This window comes from Ovis aries, chromosome 8, assembly GCF_016772045.2.
Source record: "Ovis aries strain OAR_USU_Benz2616 breed Rambouillet chromosome 8, ARS-UI_Ramb_v3.0, whole genome shotgun sequence".
Taxonomy (NCBI): Eukaryota; Metazoa; Chordata; class Mammalia; order Artiodactyla; family Bovidae; genus Ovis; species Ovis aries.
This window is the reverse complement of record NC_056061.1, coordinates 490,387-508,424: the sequence shown is the minus strand read 5'-3', so window position 1 is coordinate 508,424 and position 18,038 is coordinate 490,387. Positions and strand designations below refer to the sequence as shown.

The window sequence follows — 18,038 nt, the reverse complement described above, 5'->3', positions numbered from 1 at the left end:
TAGCCTTTTCTAAATCTTTGCAAAGTTCTCATCCCCTTCTCCCTTCCCCCGCTCAGCAAATTCAGCCACAGGAGGGTACTCCTTCCTGTCAGGACAGGGCTCTGGGAACAAGTTTTTGTTGAAGTCAACAGAAAGGAAATCATCAGCAGAAGGGATCGTCTACACAGATATTCAGATAACCACCCCCTTGTCCACACCTCTGCCATCTGGAGGAGAAAGCGGTTCTGTGTGTCAATCACAAACTTCACAGGACTCAGTGAACTGGGCCCCTCCACCGTCACTTGGATATTTGTCTCTTCTACATTCATTAAAGCTGCAAATTCAGATAGGGCCTTCAAGGCCACAATGGTGTCCTGTTGTGGGGAAAAGAAGGTTTGTGCACATAAGCATATATTAAGGCTTCCAAAGAGTACATTTCAGTAATGTTTAGGATACCACCTTTCTTGGGTGGGGAGCTCGCCTAGGTCCACCTTTGAATTTGGTTCACCTGGATACAGCAAAGACTCAGAAAACAGCTGCTGACTAGAGCTGAAATCCTACTGTACCAGATACCACAGGTAGAAAATGGCTACTAAGACAGGGAACTAATTTATCCTATATGAGTATCAGATATGATGTCTGTATCAAAGATAGAAAAAAAATAAAATTAATAACTTAAGCCTTTAAAGTTACTAAACTTTTAAACTGCCATGTAATTTTATGAAGTCATGAAAAAAAGGAACCACATATTATAAACATATATTATATATACCACACACACACACACATACACACACACACACACACACACACACACATATATATATATATAACCAGTCAATCCTAAAGGAAATCAACCCTGAACACTCATTGGAAAGACTAATGCTGACACTGAAGCTCCAGCACTCTGGCCAACTGATGTGAAGAGTCAATTCACTGGGAAAGACCCTGATGATGGGAAAGATTGAAGGCAAAAGGAAAAGAGGGCGGCAGAGGGTGAGATGGTTGGATGGCATCACCTATTCAATGGACATGAACTTGGGCAAACTTCAGGAGATAGTGAGGGACAGGCAGGCCTAGCATGCTGCAGTCCATGGGGTCACAAATGAGTCAGACACGACTGAGCAACTGAACAACAATATATACATTTAATTTTGTATATAATTAGTTTGGGGCTTCCCTGGTAGCTCAGCAAGTGAAGAATCCGCCTACAATGCAGGAGACCCTGGTTCAATTCTAGGGTCAGGAAAGTTCCCCTAGAGAAGGGATAGGCTACCCACTCCAGTATTTTTGGACTTTCCTTGTGGCTCAGATGGTAAAGAATCTGCCTGCAATGTGGGAGACCTGGGTTCAATCCCTGGGTTGGGAAGATCCCCTGGAGGAGGGCATGATAACCCACTCCAGCATTCTTGCCTGGAGAATCCCCATGGCTAGAGGAGCTTGGCAGGCTACAGTCCATGGGGTTGCAAAGGGTCAGGCATGACTAAGCACAGCAGAGCAGAGTTAGTTTTACATATATATAGTTATTTATATAAATAAATAGCTAAAGAAATTGAAAGTGATCATCACTCACCTGGGTAGATGCAAAACCTCCCCAGCTATTTCTCTGCCTGCTCAGCCACCTCATAATCGGAATTCCCTCAGGAACCTGATGCTGCAAGAAATGTGAGAGCAGGGCATAGGCTGCGACTTCAATATCCAGGGAGCTCGGCTGCCAGGATTCAGACAGTCTGGATACCGATGACACCCAGAATTGCAGGCCTCCTGCAGGAGAAATGTGGTAACAGTCTGGCCAATTACAGAAAAATTACACTTGATATCACTGAACATTCCTACACTGGTCCAAGTTCTCCTTGACTAGCATAAAAATACACATATTTCTATACATGTGTATATTTCTGCCAAGCAAATATATGTATAATCACACACACATACAAACAAACATGTCTCTTCTTAAACTTATTAAAATTTATAAATTTTCATCCTTTTCCTATTACTTATATTTGAGGACATTTTGATGAAAATATTTTCCCAAGAGAAGTTCCATATGTCTGGCTCAAGACTAAACAGCTATAAATTTTTTGAAAAAACCCTAGTATATTCCAGACCATCCCCAAATATTTTCAGACACATTGGAAAGAAACTTATTCTGGGAATCTGCCATTAAGCAGCTCTAACATTCTGAGAAACACTCCTTTTTCCATTATCTGAAAGTTAGTGTTATAAGTTCAAAACCGAAGAAAAAAATGAGAGACCGTGGCCAGCTCAACAATCTTCTTAGAGATAGTCCTACTAGCCCCCGGGAGAAACATCCTACTTAGTACCCACTCCCCCTTCTCTCATATTACCGTTTAGATGATGATTACATTTGAGTGGAAGGTAACACAACTACCACTTAGCCAAGCAGAGAAGCAGAAATGTCAAGGACTACTTCAGCCACCATGCAATAAATCTTCTAGCCCCCAGCACTGCAAGAGGCAATAAGGATTTAACATAAGATATTGCGAACAACTTGGGTTCAGTCCCTGGGTTGGGAAGATCCCCTGGAGGCGGAAACGGCAACCTGCTCCAGTATTCTTGCTCGGGAAATCCCATGGACAGAAGAGGCTGGGAGGGCTACAGTCCATGGGGTCACCAAGAGTCAGACACGACTGAGGACACACGCACCGCTAATAATAACACAATAGTTTTTAAAAGTCTCAGAAGCCTTTAAAGCACTTTCCATAATTAGCCTGTTTTGAATTCAAAGAGATTCAAAATCAGTCGACATCACCTAAAATTATTTTTGCCCATCCCATCCCCTTCCACCACACACACACACACACACACACACACACACACACACACACACGCACACACACACACCCCTGGATCCCTGGCTATAGAGGCCATTTGGGAAGTAATAACATGTGTACTTTTTGTCCTATTGTAGCACACAAGCAGTGCTCATTCCAAAACTAACCCTAACCCTAACCCTAACCCTAAACCCTAACCCTAATTGAGACTGGATGGTGGATGTTAAAAAATGTTATGTGTTTGTTAAAAAATGTTATGATGTTAAAAAATGTTTATGTTTAAAAAATCATACACACAGCTTGCTAATGGCATTTCTGATATTTGCATTTTTATTAGCATTTTAATTCACATTTTTGAACACTTGCTACGTGGTAAGCCCTGCACATTATCTCATTTAATCCTCACACCAGTCCTAAAAGAGGTGTTATTCCCCTCTGACAGATAGGGAAACTGAAGCTCAGAAAGGTAACAGAACCAGAATTTGAGCCCAGGTCTTTCCAAAAACCATAGCCTTAGTGATCACTCAAGGCCACAAAACCAGACATGGCATCAGACAACTGGAAGGGTAACAGCCACAAGGCAGAACATATCTAAAAGAAGGAAACACCCAAGGCACGAAACTCTCTAGAAAACACCTCGGGGAGAGCAGCCGCAGGGTGACCATGTCAACCCACCGTGATTTTACCCGCATCGCATTTTCATCCTATTCAGATGTTAAGTGCAATCACCCTCATATCTGGTGTATAAAACTTTCTCATATCAAGCACACATTTCACAATGCACAGGGGTTACACGCTTTACCTTCCTGTTCCGCTCTCCAAGTCAGCATATCCAAAGCTTCCTTGGCTTTAGGGCTCCTCCCAGATGACAGTGCGTAAGTTACAAGTGCCAGGGTGTAATTGTCGGAAATTCCCCTATCGAATTCAGACTCCAAAAACTGGATAGACTCCTGCACATCAATGTTAGGCTGGAAAGAAAAGAACACACATTTTACTATTCACCATAACCTGTCACCACATACATATTTATATAAAAAGTATTTTCAAACATTCATTCAAAAACAATTTCAGTGTCTATTAAGCATCTGACTTTGTCCCAGACAGTGGAAATCACCCCTGATCACTGACAATTAAAGATCTGCCATGTATTTTGAAAAAATACCACTTATCAGGTTTTACAAGCAAATAGGCACCATTCTGTAGAGGGAATAAAACATAAGAAGTGGTGCTTTTGCCAGTGTTTCTCCCATTGACTATCATGAACTAAGACAAGGACAGAAAATGTATCCTGAGAAAGACACTTCACATATATGATCTAAGGTGCTGAAGCTCTAAACTGAGAGGAAAGGTTATATTCTACATGCCTAGTACTAGGCTAGGAAAACTGCAGGAGCTTAATATTGAGAATGGCTGCTTTTGATTATTTGCGGTCGGCAACAAGCAGTAAAAGGCATCAATCGCTGAGACAGCTCTGGAGCAAAATTAAGCTCATTCGCATAACTTTCTGGGCACACCCATCCTCACCCAGACATCCATGCCCACTTAACATGCTTTTTAGAGTGTGGGTGTACTTTTTACTGGGGCTTCCCAGGTGGCACTAGTAGTAAAGAACCCGTCTGCCAATACAGGAGACTAAGACAAGCAGATTCAATCCCTGGGTGGGGAGATCCCCTGGAGGTGGGCATGGCAACCCACTCCAGTATTCTTGTCTGGAGAGGTTATAATCCACTGGGTCACAAAGAGCCAGACATGACTGAAGCCACTTAGTACACAGGCCTGTACTTTTTACTAAATTAGTAGACATTATAGTTGCTTCAGGGTAATTTAGAAATTTAAAAAAAAAAATCCTTTACAATCTAAGTTTGCTAGAACACATTCCCAAATTCTGAAGACTTTTCTGTCCTCTAAAAAATTAATTATCATTATCCAATGATAAAATATGTGTTGACTTATCTTACCAATGACAAGAACACTTAATGTTACAAAGCATTTTTAGAATTCTCTTAGCTTACTCAAAAGAGTGAGCTGATATTTTCATTCTCAGCTGTTGGAATGTATCCACAAATGCAAAGCAAAAGAGTACTCCAATTCAAGACTTCAAATGTGATGGACTATTGCAAAATTCTTTGTTTCCAGATATGTATTTGACCCATCAAGACCTACCTTTCTTGTGATTTCCCACCCATTATTTATTAAAGATTAAATACCTGATACTTTTTATATCCCAGGAGAGAAGTCACAATATAAGCTGTAAGAGTTACAGGACTTTTATTGCCACCTTGAAGCTCACTGTGGATCACTCTTCCCGGCTCCCAAAATTCACCGTTGGATTTCTGATGTCCTTTAAGCCAAGTATATGTTCTGTGTAACACATTCTGATCAATGTCTATGTAAGGATCAGCTTCAAGGAAACATCTTAAAACAAAAGCTGACAACCTTGGTGAAAAGGGGGAAAAATTGCATAAAATACACTTTATAAAGTCCTCCAAATTACACCAAGCAAGAAAACACCAACAATAACACTTTTCCCCCATCAAAAGATTTCCAAAGGGCCAGTCACTGAAGAAGGAGCAGATGGACAGAAAACAACCAAGAGACAAAAAGTAAACAGCTCAGCCAGGCAGCGGGAATAGTTTCCCGTAAGTGTGGTGGGGAAATTCCAGGTCAACTCACAAAACAGCAGAGTTGGCAAAAGAACCTGGAAATCATCTCATCCCACCTCATTATTTTATAGGCTGAGAATCTGAAACTCAGAGAGAGTTAAATAAATTGTCCAAGGTTATTCACCTGTGGACTGTTCTGGGTATTTACCTAGGAAGATCTCATTGCACGTTTGGTTCAGTCCTAAAGCAATGGATGAAGTATGTTTAATCCACAATCAAACTGTAGTACTTTTAAGTAGAGCAAATGGATATTTCTATCCTACAGGACAGGAATCGGCAAATTACAGTCTGTGGGCCAATACTGTCTGGGCCAAATACAGCCCACCATCTCCTTATATGTACCTCTTCCCACCCTTACCCTCCACCTAGAACAGTTTTTGTTGTTGTCGTTGTTGTTGTTGTTTTAAGGAGAAAGGAAGATAGGGTGAAGGGAAGAAGAAAAAACATGCAACTGAGGTTCTATGTAGCTGACAGTGCCTCGCATATTTACTGTCTGATCCTTTAAAGAAAAAGTATGCCAATCTCTGCTACAGAACACTAAATATTGAGGTGAAAAGAACATCAAGCAATAAAACACTGAAACCTTTCTATTAATGGATCTATATGCTGACTCATGCCAAAAGAAAGTCTGAAGCAGATCTGATTCATCCTATAAAAGATTTAGTGTGGTAAATATTACTAAGATTCAATATGATGCAGTTCTCTTTAACTTTGGGTTTGCAGAAGAATTCACTTCCAGGTCCCTCTGAAGTTAGGCATGGCCACTGGACCAGCTCTGATCACGATAAAGTGATAAGAAATCTTACACATAGCCTGAAGCTTTTAATTGCCAGTGCTGGATATCCCAGCCTTCTGTCCCCAGACTGCAGCAAGCCTGGAGGGTCTGGGTGAGACAGGGAGACAGTGGCTGAAACAAAGATGCAGAGCCCCCTGGTGACCCACAGTGGAAATGCAGCATGCGCATAATGTTTGCCAATCAACTACTGCGTTTAGAAGGCTTTCACCACAGCACACTTTAACTAACTCTACTGATATAATTAGCCTGTCTTTTTCTGAATGTAAACAAAGTTGAAGATAGTTCAAGAAGAGAGTAATCATTCAATTCAAAATCAGCCACACAGAGCTTTCATTCTGGAGGAAACTGAATGTTCATTATTTGACCCCCTCAGTGTTTTTTCACAAAAAAATAACCTTAAAGAAACGACATTGACTGTATTACCACAAAATTCATGTTGAATTGTCTCTGATTAAAAAAAAAAACCTGGACTCCCCACGTGGTCCAGTGGTTAAAACTCTGAGCATCCACTGCACAGAGTATGGGTTCAATCTCTGGTCGGGGAAATAAGATCCCACATTCTGTGCAGTGAGGCCAATAAATAACTAAAACATTTTTTAAAGTGATCTTTAAAAAAATCTTAAAAGAACTATGTCCCAATACCCTGTATTTCTAACCAATTTTTCTTGCCAGCTGCACCATCATCATAAAGTATTTTATTGCTGCTTTTCCCACCAAAAAAAAAAAAAAAAGAGAGAGAGAGAGAGAGAAAGAGAATTTATGGCTTATCTTTTCTAAATAAAGGCGTCTGATTTATTAGTCTTTTAAAGCCATATTTGAAGGGGAGAATCTCTTTTAAATTCAGTCTCTGGGAAATGAGGCTCCAAGCAGACACAGAGATGCATCTGTCCATTTCACGGCCATCACGGCCTAGTAAGAGTCCATTCTGTGGCACGGACTCATTCCACTAGCAGAAACTTACCAAGTGCTTCCAGAAGGGTCATCATTCCCGAAAGCACTGAAAGAGCCATCTTCCCTCTGATAGAGCAGTTCTCTCTGGTAACCTGCAGACAACAAAACAGATCATCAATGTGATCAAGTTGCAATGAATGGAAGTTTCTAATCATGACTTCATATTGAGGAGACATGGGCAGAAAATGGGAAAGAGGACATGAAATCAAATAACACTGAATATTTTCCATATCACATACTGTGGGAGATTAAGAACATCAGGGCTTTCCAAGTAGAATGCACAAATTAAGAACTGAGATAGCCCCAAACTGGAATAAAGTCAGAATACTGTTACACAGCCAACATTTCTAGCCATTTGAAAGCAGGTAAATCAGGGACTCTCCTGGCGCTCCATCAGCTAAGACTCAGCACTCCCAGTGCAGAGGGCCCAGGTTCATTTCCTGGTCAGGGAACTAGATCCCACATGCCGCAACTAGGACTTGGTACAGTCAAATAAATAAATAAAAAATAAAGCAAGTAAGTTAAAAAGTGGAGTATTTAAGTCTGGCATTAACTACAATGGTTTCAACGCTTGTATGCTAAGTTGCTTCTGTCATGTCCAGTTCTTTGCGACCCCATGGACTGCAGCCCACCAGGCTCCTCTGTCCATGGGATTCTCCAGGCCAGAATACTGGAGTGGGTTTCCATTCCCTTCTCCAGGGGATCTTCCCAAACCAGGGATCAAACTCAGGTCTCCCGCATTGCAGGCAGATTCTTTACTGTCTGAGACATGAGGGAAGCCCAATTTAATACGAAATATTATGATAAGTAAGTTATCCAACACTGACTGTGTGTCCGGAACTGGTCAAAGCCCTTTACAGGTATAACTCTGATACTCCCACAACTCTATGATAATCCCATTTTTTAGAGATGAGGAGACAGGAACTCAGAATACGTCATGTGCAAGGTCACACACTGGTAGGCATTGAAGTTAGGCACTAGCCAAGGTCAATCTGTTTCCAAAGCTGCTGCTTCCTACTAATCCACTGAGCTTTTTCAATAATTAATATATGAAAAGTCCTTTCCCACCACCCCTCCCCCCAGGGGCCATAAATTCGTTCTCTGTAAGTCTGTTCCTGCTTTGTAAATAAGTTCGTTTGTATCATTTCTTTTTAGATTCTACATATAAGGGATGTCATATGCTATTTCTCTTTCTCTGTCTGACTTACTTCACCCAGTATAACAACCAACAAGACCTACTGCACAGCGCAGGCAACTCTGCTCAGTGTTACATGGCAGCCTGGATGGGAGGGGAGTCCAGGGAGAATGGATACATGTATAGGTATGGCTGAGTCTCTTCCCTGTTTGCCTGAAACTATCACAACATTATTAATCAGCTATACTCTAGTAGAAAATTAAAAATTGTTATATATATTAAAAGTCCTTTGCACAGTACCTTTTACATGCTCTCAAAAAACAATAGACATTGCTCTCTAACATGGGTGTAGAAAAGGACTTTCTAACCATCCAAATTTAAGGGAAAAAAATTGATAATAGCAACAAAATTGTTTTAAACTTTCCCATGGCAAAATGCTAGAGGCAAAGTTGAAAGGCAGACAACAAACTACAGGGAGGAGAGGAAGGGAAGGGGAGAAAAGGCAAGGGATGCTCCAGGTCCCTCCAGCGCTAGAGGAGGTGCTTCTGTGGAAGATGGACCAACCTGAGGGGAGGACCAAGTGCCTCGCCTGAGTCACATCAGCGGCAGTTCCCAGGATGGGTCCCTGTGAAACCTTCAGAGAGATGAGATCAGCACGTAGGGAAATTACCCCTCAGCTGGCTGACCTCCAACCATCGCCATTAATATCAACAACTGGCACAGTTCTTTCTCCGGGAGCAGCCAGCCCCGAGGAGGGGGATGACTCGCAGATAGTCTCCAGGCACGGAGTACATTTCCTGAGCTGGTTTAGGTGAAACTGAGACTCCAAACCTCCAGCTCTGCTCCCTGGGCAAAAGAGGAGGGAACCAGAACCAAGAGGATCTCCGGTGAGGCGTCCTCCCCTGTCTGAAGCCACCCATGTATCATGAGAGAACCCGTGGCTACTTGTCCTCCAAGCCATCCAATTCCATAAGAGAAACAGACAGCTTGCTTGGCTGTAAGCTTTATTGTTAGTATAGTAATTCAGTGTTCCAGGGTAGTCACCTAAATTGGAGACTTTTCATCTCCAGATGAGAAAGGCAAAAACATGGTTTTCTCCAAAAGTTTATGAGGAAATAAGAGTACTGCCTTTAAGTCCATAGTTTCATGAAGAGCTCTTGCATTAGAAAGTAATATATAATCAGAATTAACAGACACTTCTAAAATTTAAAATAATGACACATGAACTGTTGTTTATAAAGGGTCGGACAAGATATATACATTGTGGGTCATGAATTTTCTTTGGAATAGTCATGAATGTAAAATATGTACAATTTATCATAATAAAGAGGAAAGTACCACTCATAGAAGCACATAGAAAAGCAAAGTTCTCAACATGATTTGTCTTAGTTTATCACAAGTGTCACAACTGCATGCAAATAAGAGAAGTAAAATCAGCTGTTTGTGGCTGTATCTTTCTCTGGCAAAAAAAAAAACTGATTAAAATATTCTCTATACTAAAAGTAAAGTATTCATTATTAACTTCCTTACTCTTTCTGATATGAAATGGACAGTGAGAAATTCACCAACACTTTTTTTAGCATCTTCACTATTGCCTCTAGCCATTCTTGTGAAGGCCAAATGCAGCATCAGAGTTCTGAAACCTGCTGTTCCTTGTCTTTCTTTCAACAGAGAAAGTATAATGTGTTTTCAACTAAGTTTGGTCTTACTTGAAAAACTGAGCTGCAGGAACTACAATTTAAATATTTGAACAAGTTTTCATTTTATGACTCTCTTTTCTTTTTGACAGTAAAAGATACTTCATTCAATGATGTAACTGTTGTTTCGATAAAAAAATAATAATAATACAGGGTTAGGTCACAGGGCTCCTGGGCCAAGCATGATTTAAGGAAAACCATGCGCTGTTCACAAATGTATTTAATAATATAATCATGACTTGTGTCAAAGCCACTTTAATCCCTTAAAAAATTTAAAACAACTATGGTATATTTTTTAAAACTTTGGCAAACGTGATAGCAAAAGGAAAAACAGAGTCCCTGAAATGAGGCACTGATCTCATAATGAAAATCATGACACAGAGAAGTTTTTGTCTACTACTTTATAACTAATATGATTTAGTTCATCATGTGAAAAGATGCATTTTTGAGGAGCTCACTGGAGAAGACTCTAGAGAGTCCCTTGGACTGCAAGGAGATCTAACCAGCCCATCCTAAAGGGTGTTCATTGGAAGTCCTGGGTGTTCACTGGAAGGACTGATGCTGAAGCTGAACCTCCAATACTTTGGCCACCTCATGCAAAGAACTGACTCATTTGAAAAGACCCTGATGCTGGGAAAGAATGAAGGCAGGAGGAGAAGGGGACAACAGAAGATGGTTGGATGACATCATCAATTCAGTGGACATGAGTTTGAGCAGACTCCAGGGGACAGTGAAGGACAGGGAGGCCTGGCGCGCTGCACTCCATGGGGTCACAAAGAGTTGCACACGACTGAGCAAATGAACAACAACAGCTGGACTGATTCCCATCAGCCATTTCGCCAGCTCAAAAGGTAACAGGTTCAAATCTCTAGTCACATTTCCTAGTTCATAAAAACCTGCCAGAGCCAGGTAGACACTGTGGTGTTTAGAAATAACCATGCATCGTGGAAACACCTGAGAGATCTTCTAGACTCAAGCTCCACATTAGTATGATCAACCTAAAGCCCAACGAAGTTAACGCTGATACGAATATCCTCACCCATTCTTCACGTACTGAGAGGCCCAAATGGTCACCCTGTGGAGAAGAGATTCAAGCAGTTCCCACTGTCAGGGAGCTTACCTTCTAGGGCAGGAGACAGATAATGGAAAAACAAGAACATTTTAAATAATGTCAAGTATGATGAAGAATATACTAAGTGGCATAATTTAAGAATATTAAATGGCATAATTTAAGTCAGAGCTACTAACAGGCCAGAGAAGGCCACTTTGAGGAAAACACCACTTAGATGACCAGAAAGAGCCAGCCTTGGAAAGATGCGGAGGGAGAGCACCCCAGGAGAAGGCAGGACGGGTGGGAAGACCCTGCGCACCGCGGCCCTGGGAGCGCACCAGACAGCAGGACAGAGCCCTGAGGGGGTAGTTGCAGGACATGTGAAAGAAGGGTCCCGCGTTCGCTCAGGGCCTGCAAGCCCCAGCCAGGAATCCGCAGGAGAACTTACGAAAGTCTCATGATCTTGACATTATCCAAAGATCCTTTCTATTATAAAATATGCAGAAACTGAATTAAAGGAAGGTGAGCATGTTGACAAAGAGTGTTATTCAGGAAGCCACTGGAGTAGCTGGGGAGCAACCACGCGTCAGAATAAAGCCATCGGGCTGGGATGGGGAGAGTGGAGGGACTCACACTTGTTCTTAGAGGCGGAACAGGCAGCACTGACTTGCTGACCTGAGGTCCTATCTCCTAGTTTAGATGCAACTAAGTATATGACAGCTGGTAGTTCCTGGGCATTTACTCTACGTGAAAATACTTCATTCAGTCTTCAAAACAGCCCTGAGAAGTGGGTGCTCATTTACCCATATCTTACAGGTGGAGAAACGAGGCTGGGAAACCAGCCCAGAGCAGGAGGCACGGTTCAGAGCCCAGGGCTGACAGCCCCCACCGAAGCCAGAACCATGGCTCCACCCCACGCGGTAGGGGGCTCGCCCACCTCCCAGCTCCAGGGCTCTTCATTCTGCCCACACAGCCTCTACTGCCCTCTGGCGGCTCTGCGCCCTCTAGCAACCAGCAAATGCAATGCACGGCTGCTTTGAAACTGCAGTTTGGCACATACCTTGCTGCGACAGGCCTGGAGGACCAGCACTCCTTTCAGAACAACAACAACACACAAAAAAAAACCCGGATACTGAGGATTTGGAGTGTTCATTTTTTAGGGCATCTGTGAATACTAACCCACAGCAAAGTGGCTAGGACAAAAACTCAAATTCTTAAGGGGTAAATTATTATTCCTTAATGGGCTTCCCTTGTGGCTCAGCTGGTAAAGAATCTGCCTGCAATGAGGGAGACCTGGGTTCAATCCCTGGGTTGGGAAGATTCCCTGGAGAAGGGAAAGGCTACCCACTCCAGTATTTTGGCCTGGAGAATCCCATGGACTGTATAGTCCAGGGGGTCGCAAAGAGTCGGATACGACTGAGTGACTTTCACTCCAAATGGTTCATGCTAGAAAACTTATTCTGTCTCTTTAAAGCATTGATATTTGATTGGCCAACATTCTGGAAATATATAAAATATTCCATCAGTGGCATTTTCTAAAATATTTCACTTTATTTTATTTGTTGTTGTTCAGTCACTAAGTCGTGTCCTACTCTTTGTGACCCTATGGACTGCAGCATGCCAGGCTTCTCTGTTCTCTATACTCTCTCAAAGAATGTAATATATCAAAGAATATCTCAAAGAATGTAATATATCAAGTTATAAAGCACCAGTCTAGTGCCTACATACTCTCTACTTGACCAGCCAAATCTTGTCTGTAAAAGATGCAGTTATGAAAAATAGTTTTTACTCATCTCCTTAACTATAACTATTATGGCTCTATACCAACATCTCACCTGATTTTAGTGTGGCATACACTATGCCAAAGCCTTTGACTGTGTGGATCACAATAAACTGTGGAAAATTGTTCAAGAGATGGGAATACCAGACCACCTGACCTGCCTCTTGAGAAACCTATATGCAGGTCAGGAAGCAACAGTTAGAACTGGACATGGAACAACAGACTGGTTCCAAATAGGAAAAGGAGTATGTCAAGGCTGTATATTGTCACTCTGCTTATTTAACTTATATGCAGAGTACATCGTGAGAAACGCTGGGCTGGAAGAAGCGCAAGCTGGAACCAAGATTGCCGGGAGAAATATCAATAACCTCAAATATGCAGATGACACCACCTTTATGGCAGAACTTGAGGAAGAACTAAAAAGCCTCTTGATGAAAGTGAAAGAGGAGCGTGAAAAAGTTGGCTTAAAGCTCAACATTCAGAAAACTAAGAACATGGCATCCAGTCCCATCACTTCATGGCAAACAGATGGGGAAACAGTGGAAACAGTGGCAGACTTTATTTTTCTGGGCTCCAAAATCACGGCAGATGGTGACTGCAGCCATGAAATTAAAAGATGCTTACTCCTTGGAAGGAAAGTTATGACCAACCTAGGCAGCATGTTAAAAAGCAGAGACATTACTTTGCCAACAAAGGTCTGTCTAGTCAAGGCTATGGTTTTTCCGGTGGTCACGTATGGTTGTGAGAGTAGGACTATAAAGAAAGCTGAGTGCCGAAGAATTGATGCTTTTGAACCTGTGGTGTTGGAGACTCTTGAGAGTCCCTTGGACTGCAAGGAGACCCAACCAGTCCATCCTAAAGCAGATCAGTCCTGGATGTTCATTGGAAGGACTGATGTTGAAGCTGAAACTTAGTACTTTGGCCACCTGATGTGAAGAGCTGGCTCACTGGAAAAGACCCTGATGCTGGGAGGGATAGGGGCAGGAGGAGAAGGGACAACCGAGGATGAGATGGCTGGATGGCATCACTGACTCGATGGACATGCGTTTGGATGGACTCTGGGAGTTGGTGATGGACAGGGAGGCCTGGCGTGCTGCGGTTCATGGGGTCGCAAAGAGTCAGACATGACTGAGCGACTGAACTGAACACTATACCAAGAATCCCTGGTACCACTGCTTAAACTTAATCAAGTTCAAGGCAAGCTTGTTAGTGATTTGGCTAACTTTTCCACAGTTAAGAATTAGAAAACTCAGTAAAGACATTATTTTAATGTGAGCTTTTCCTCCAGGTTCCCTCATTAGGAAGGGACACGTTTATCCTAAACTAACTAATGTGTAATAATGATAATAACTTACCCTGTTACCCTGTTTCCAATAAGCTTGCCTCTTGGAAAAAAAGCAGCTCCTGTATTTATATATTTAAAATATGACTGAATCACTTTTAAAATCAGTGGATTTTATCAAGCAAACATAGTTCATAGATCATGAAGGCCATTCCAGGTAGAGGACATGCAAAGATGCATTACATGAAGATCATAAGTACTTGGAAATCACAGAGGAAATGTCTTAGTATATAAGTACCATTTTTCTTGAAACATTAATAACATGTGTTTTCTGCATATATGATAGAACATTTGATATTTTTACCATTGGTTTTAAATAAGTTAATAGCTAAACTGAAAAAAACATGGCTGATTCACAAACATATGCAGAAAGGAGAATAATTTTTAAGGGGCAGCTCAGTACCTCCCTGGTGGCTCAGATGGTAAAGCATCTATCTACAATGCGGGAGACCCGGGTTCAATCCCTGGGTTGGGAAGATCCCCTGGAGAAGGAAATGGCAATCCACTCCAGTATTATTGCCTGGAAAATCGCATGGAGAGAGGAGCCTGGTAGGCTACAGTCCATGGGGTCGCAAAGAGTCGGACAGGACTGAGCGACTTCACTTTCACTTTCTTTCAGTACAGAAAGCACCAATTGCTACATCTTTGAGAATTTCCTAGAGGACCTAAGGACCTGGGCATGAGATGTCATAAATTCCTGCAAAGTATCAGTCACTCCGTCGTGTCCAGCTCTTTGTGACCTCAGGGATTATGGCCCACCAGGCTCTTCTGTCCACAGAATTTTCTAGGCAAGAATACTGGAATGGGTTGTCATTTCCTTCTCCAGGGGATCTTTCCGACCCAGGGATCGGAACTTCTCCTACATTGCAGATTCTTTACCATCTGAGCCACCAGGGAAACCTAAATGCCTGAAACACCTGGCTCTAATTTGATGGAAACTCTACCACTATCTCCTTCACTGCAGAAGTCAGGTCACATCCAGCCCTGATCCCAGTCCCCAGCCTCCCTTAAGTCTGTCCTCCCACGCAGCCCCAGACTTGCACTCAGCCCGTGTTTGCCCACCTAGCCCAAGGGGCACTCAGGAAACTGACTGCAGCTCAGCTTCCTGGATCTAACATCTCACAACTCACTCTGGTCTGACCTGACACCCGAGATTCTAACCTCTGGCCTCTTTTTCCCTACAGGGGCCATGGGCCTCCCTTCCTATTTTTTCAGAACTCCCATTGAGACCTCTTGCATGTTGGTCATACTGAAGAGTCTTGGCCCAATTCCTGGCCAATTCCTCCATCCTCTCCTATTGCTTCCAACAACCTAAGAATGTTGCAAAGTAATGCTATCTCTTGGCATTCTGACCATGGACTTGGGAGGCAGACCATCCAGTGGAACCATGGGGAAGTTATTTAGCCTCCCATACCTCAGTTTTCTCATCAGCAAAATGGAAGCAATAACAGTCTCCTATCTCCAAGGGCTTTTGTGAAAATTAAATTAAAATATGTGTAAAACAGGGTAAGTTATTATCATTATTACACAGCAGTTAGTTTAGGATAAACATGCCCCTTCATAATGAGGGAACCTGGAAGAAAAGCTCACATTAAAATGACGTCTATACTGAGTTTTCTCATTCTTAGCTGTGGAAAAGTTAGCCAAATCACTAACAAGCTTGCGTCTATTGGCATTTAACCCATTCATTGTTTTAAAAAAGGTAGGATGGAAAGTGTCCATTCAATTTATAGATTATATTGAACAAGCAGTTTCCTATAATTCTGACCAATTTCCTCATCAGTTTGATGGACAGCAGGTACCCCAAACTGTGCAGAATGATAAACTCAGCCACACAGAGATGTTACTTCTTCTTGTTTAGTCACTAAATCATGCCCAGTTGTTCTGTGACCCCACGGACTGTAGCTCACCAGGCTCTTCTGTGCATGTGATTTCCTAGGCAAGTATACTGGAGTGGGTTGCCATTTCCTTCTCCAGGGCATCTTTCTGACCCAGGGATTAAACCAGCATCTCCTGTATTGGCAGGCGGATTCTCTACCCCTGAGCCATCTAGATCTTGCTAGAGGTCCCCTAATGGAAGCGCAAAGCTGAAACTGTGACTCTGGGTGGCTAGCTTTTAGAGTATTGGGAAAAAATCAAGTTTACATTGTTAAAAATGCCTCACAACTTTCCATTTTCTCCTAAGTACGGACATTAAGAGTATGGATTCTGGGGCCAGACAGTGAGTTCAGACCCCAGGTCTGCCACTCACCTGCTAAGTGACCTAACAAGTTAGGGAATTTTTCTGTGTTTACAGACTTTCATCTGTAAAAAGAGGAGGACAATAACCATACTGACTGTGACCAGTAAGTAAAATACTATGTAAGGTGCTTAGAACACTGCCTGCCACATTTGTAAGCATCAACCAATGTTAATTATTAGTAGTAGTAACTTGTAGACACAGAGCATCTGTGTGTCTGCAAACAGCATCAGCCTCCCCAGGGCGCCAGGGCAGAGTTATCATGTTTTCCATGTGGCCAGGAGGGGCCCCCATACTCACTCTTCCCTCCTAGCCCCCAGCTACTTCGAATGTTAAAAGCCCCCTGCACGTGATGCCACACGTGTTCATTACATACAGACTTTCTCCACTGAACACGGACTTCCCTGGGAGGAAAGGCCTGACTTCCTGCTGCCTCAGCATGGGAACTGACCCTGGCTCCTAAGAGATATTCCAGACATGTGGAATGACTCAATGAATACTCATTTCTTCAGATTTTTGATGTTGTTCAGTCACTAAGTCGTGTCCACCTCTTTGCGACCCCATGAACTGCAGCACACCAGCCTTGCCTGTCCTTCACCATCAGATTTTTAAGTGACATTAAATTTCCAATCCCTTATGAAAATATAAGCCCCTCCAGGATCAAACTCCTTTTTAACAAACATCTTAGCAGCAGTCAGTGAGCCTGGAGCTGAGGACAAGTAGTGACAGCTGTTAACACTTTTAGCACATTCCACACCATCCCATGTCACAATCACACAGCAAAGACAAAATCCGTCCATTTTGAAATACAGTCTAGAGTCAACTCTGACCAAAAACAAACCAAAAACAGAAGCAAATGCATTTTTACCAAAAAAAAAAAAAAAAGTATATTTCTAAAATGCTTACCTTGCCTCATAAAAGAAAGGGCTTTTTCTTTTAAATTCTCAGTCAATTGTTTCTTTTTAGTCAGATAATCCAAAACATAAATATTTGGAGCAAAATTTATCATGTTCTGTTCACCACAGCCATAAGGCATCCGAATCAGGGAGTCCAAGCCATTGATGGAAGAACCAAGAATATCTCCTGAAAGCACAGGATACTTATCAAGGTCAGCAAATCCCCAATAACTATACCTCCTAGTGGCAAAGAGAGCAGAAGGCGCCCAACACTGAAGCACTCTGACTGTCTCACTGCCAGGAACACAGCAGAAACTTTACATCAGGCTTTTAGGAAGATTGGTCAAATAAATGATTATACAATGGTACTGAACTTGTAGATTATGCAGCAATTAGGAGACTTTTAGCTCAAAGATACAGCACATATAAGCAAACTGTAAGTTTTTTTTTTTTTAATTTCTAACCAAAATGTCAGGATTTGCATTAGGAAATCATCATTCTTATACAGGGAAGTAAAGTTTTACTATTAGTATTCTTCACATAAATAGAACTTTATTTTGACTTCCTTACTAATACACTATACAATCTTGAGAAATGACGTCCTAAGGGCAGGGCTTGTGGTATTTTTCAATGTGCTTTATTTTCAACAACAAAGTAGAACTAACTGGTATATACGTTTCAGTGAGTCTCAGGATCAAAACGGTTAAAAGTACT

At 42.1% G+C, this 18,038-nt stretch overlaps 1 protein-coding gene across 1 annotated transcript in view; it reads right to left on the bottom strand.

Annotated features, from left to right (window-relative positions):
• The window catches only part of CD109 (CD109 molecule), a 139,800-nt gene that overhangs the window by 19,819 nt on the left and 101,943 nt on the right, over positions 1–18,038 (bottom strand). Inside the window, exons 23-28 of the mRNA XM_012182386.4 lie at positions 17,335–17,511; positions 7,195–7,276; positions 4,982–5,210; positions 3,577–3,742; positions 1,553–1,743; positions 198–353 (exon numbers count right to left, since the gene is read on the bottom strand). Of these exons, the coding sequence (XP_012037776.3) occupies positions 198–353; positions 1,553–1,743; positions 3,577–3,742; positions 4,982–5,210; positions 7,195–7,276; positions 17,335–17,511 (1,001 nt within the window). The remainder of the gene's footprint in view (positions 1–197; positions 354–1,552; positions 1,744–3,576; positions 3,743–4,981; positions 5,211–7,194; positions 7,277–17,334; positions 17,512–18,038) is intronic.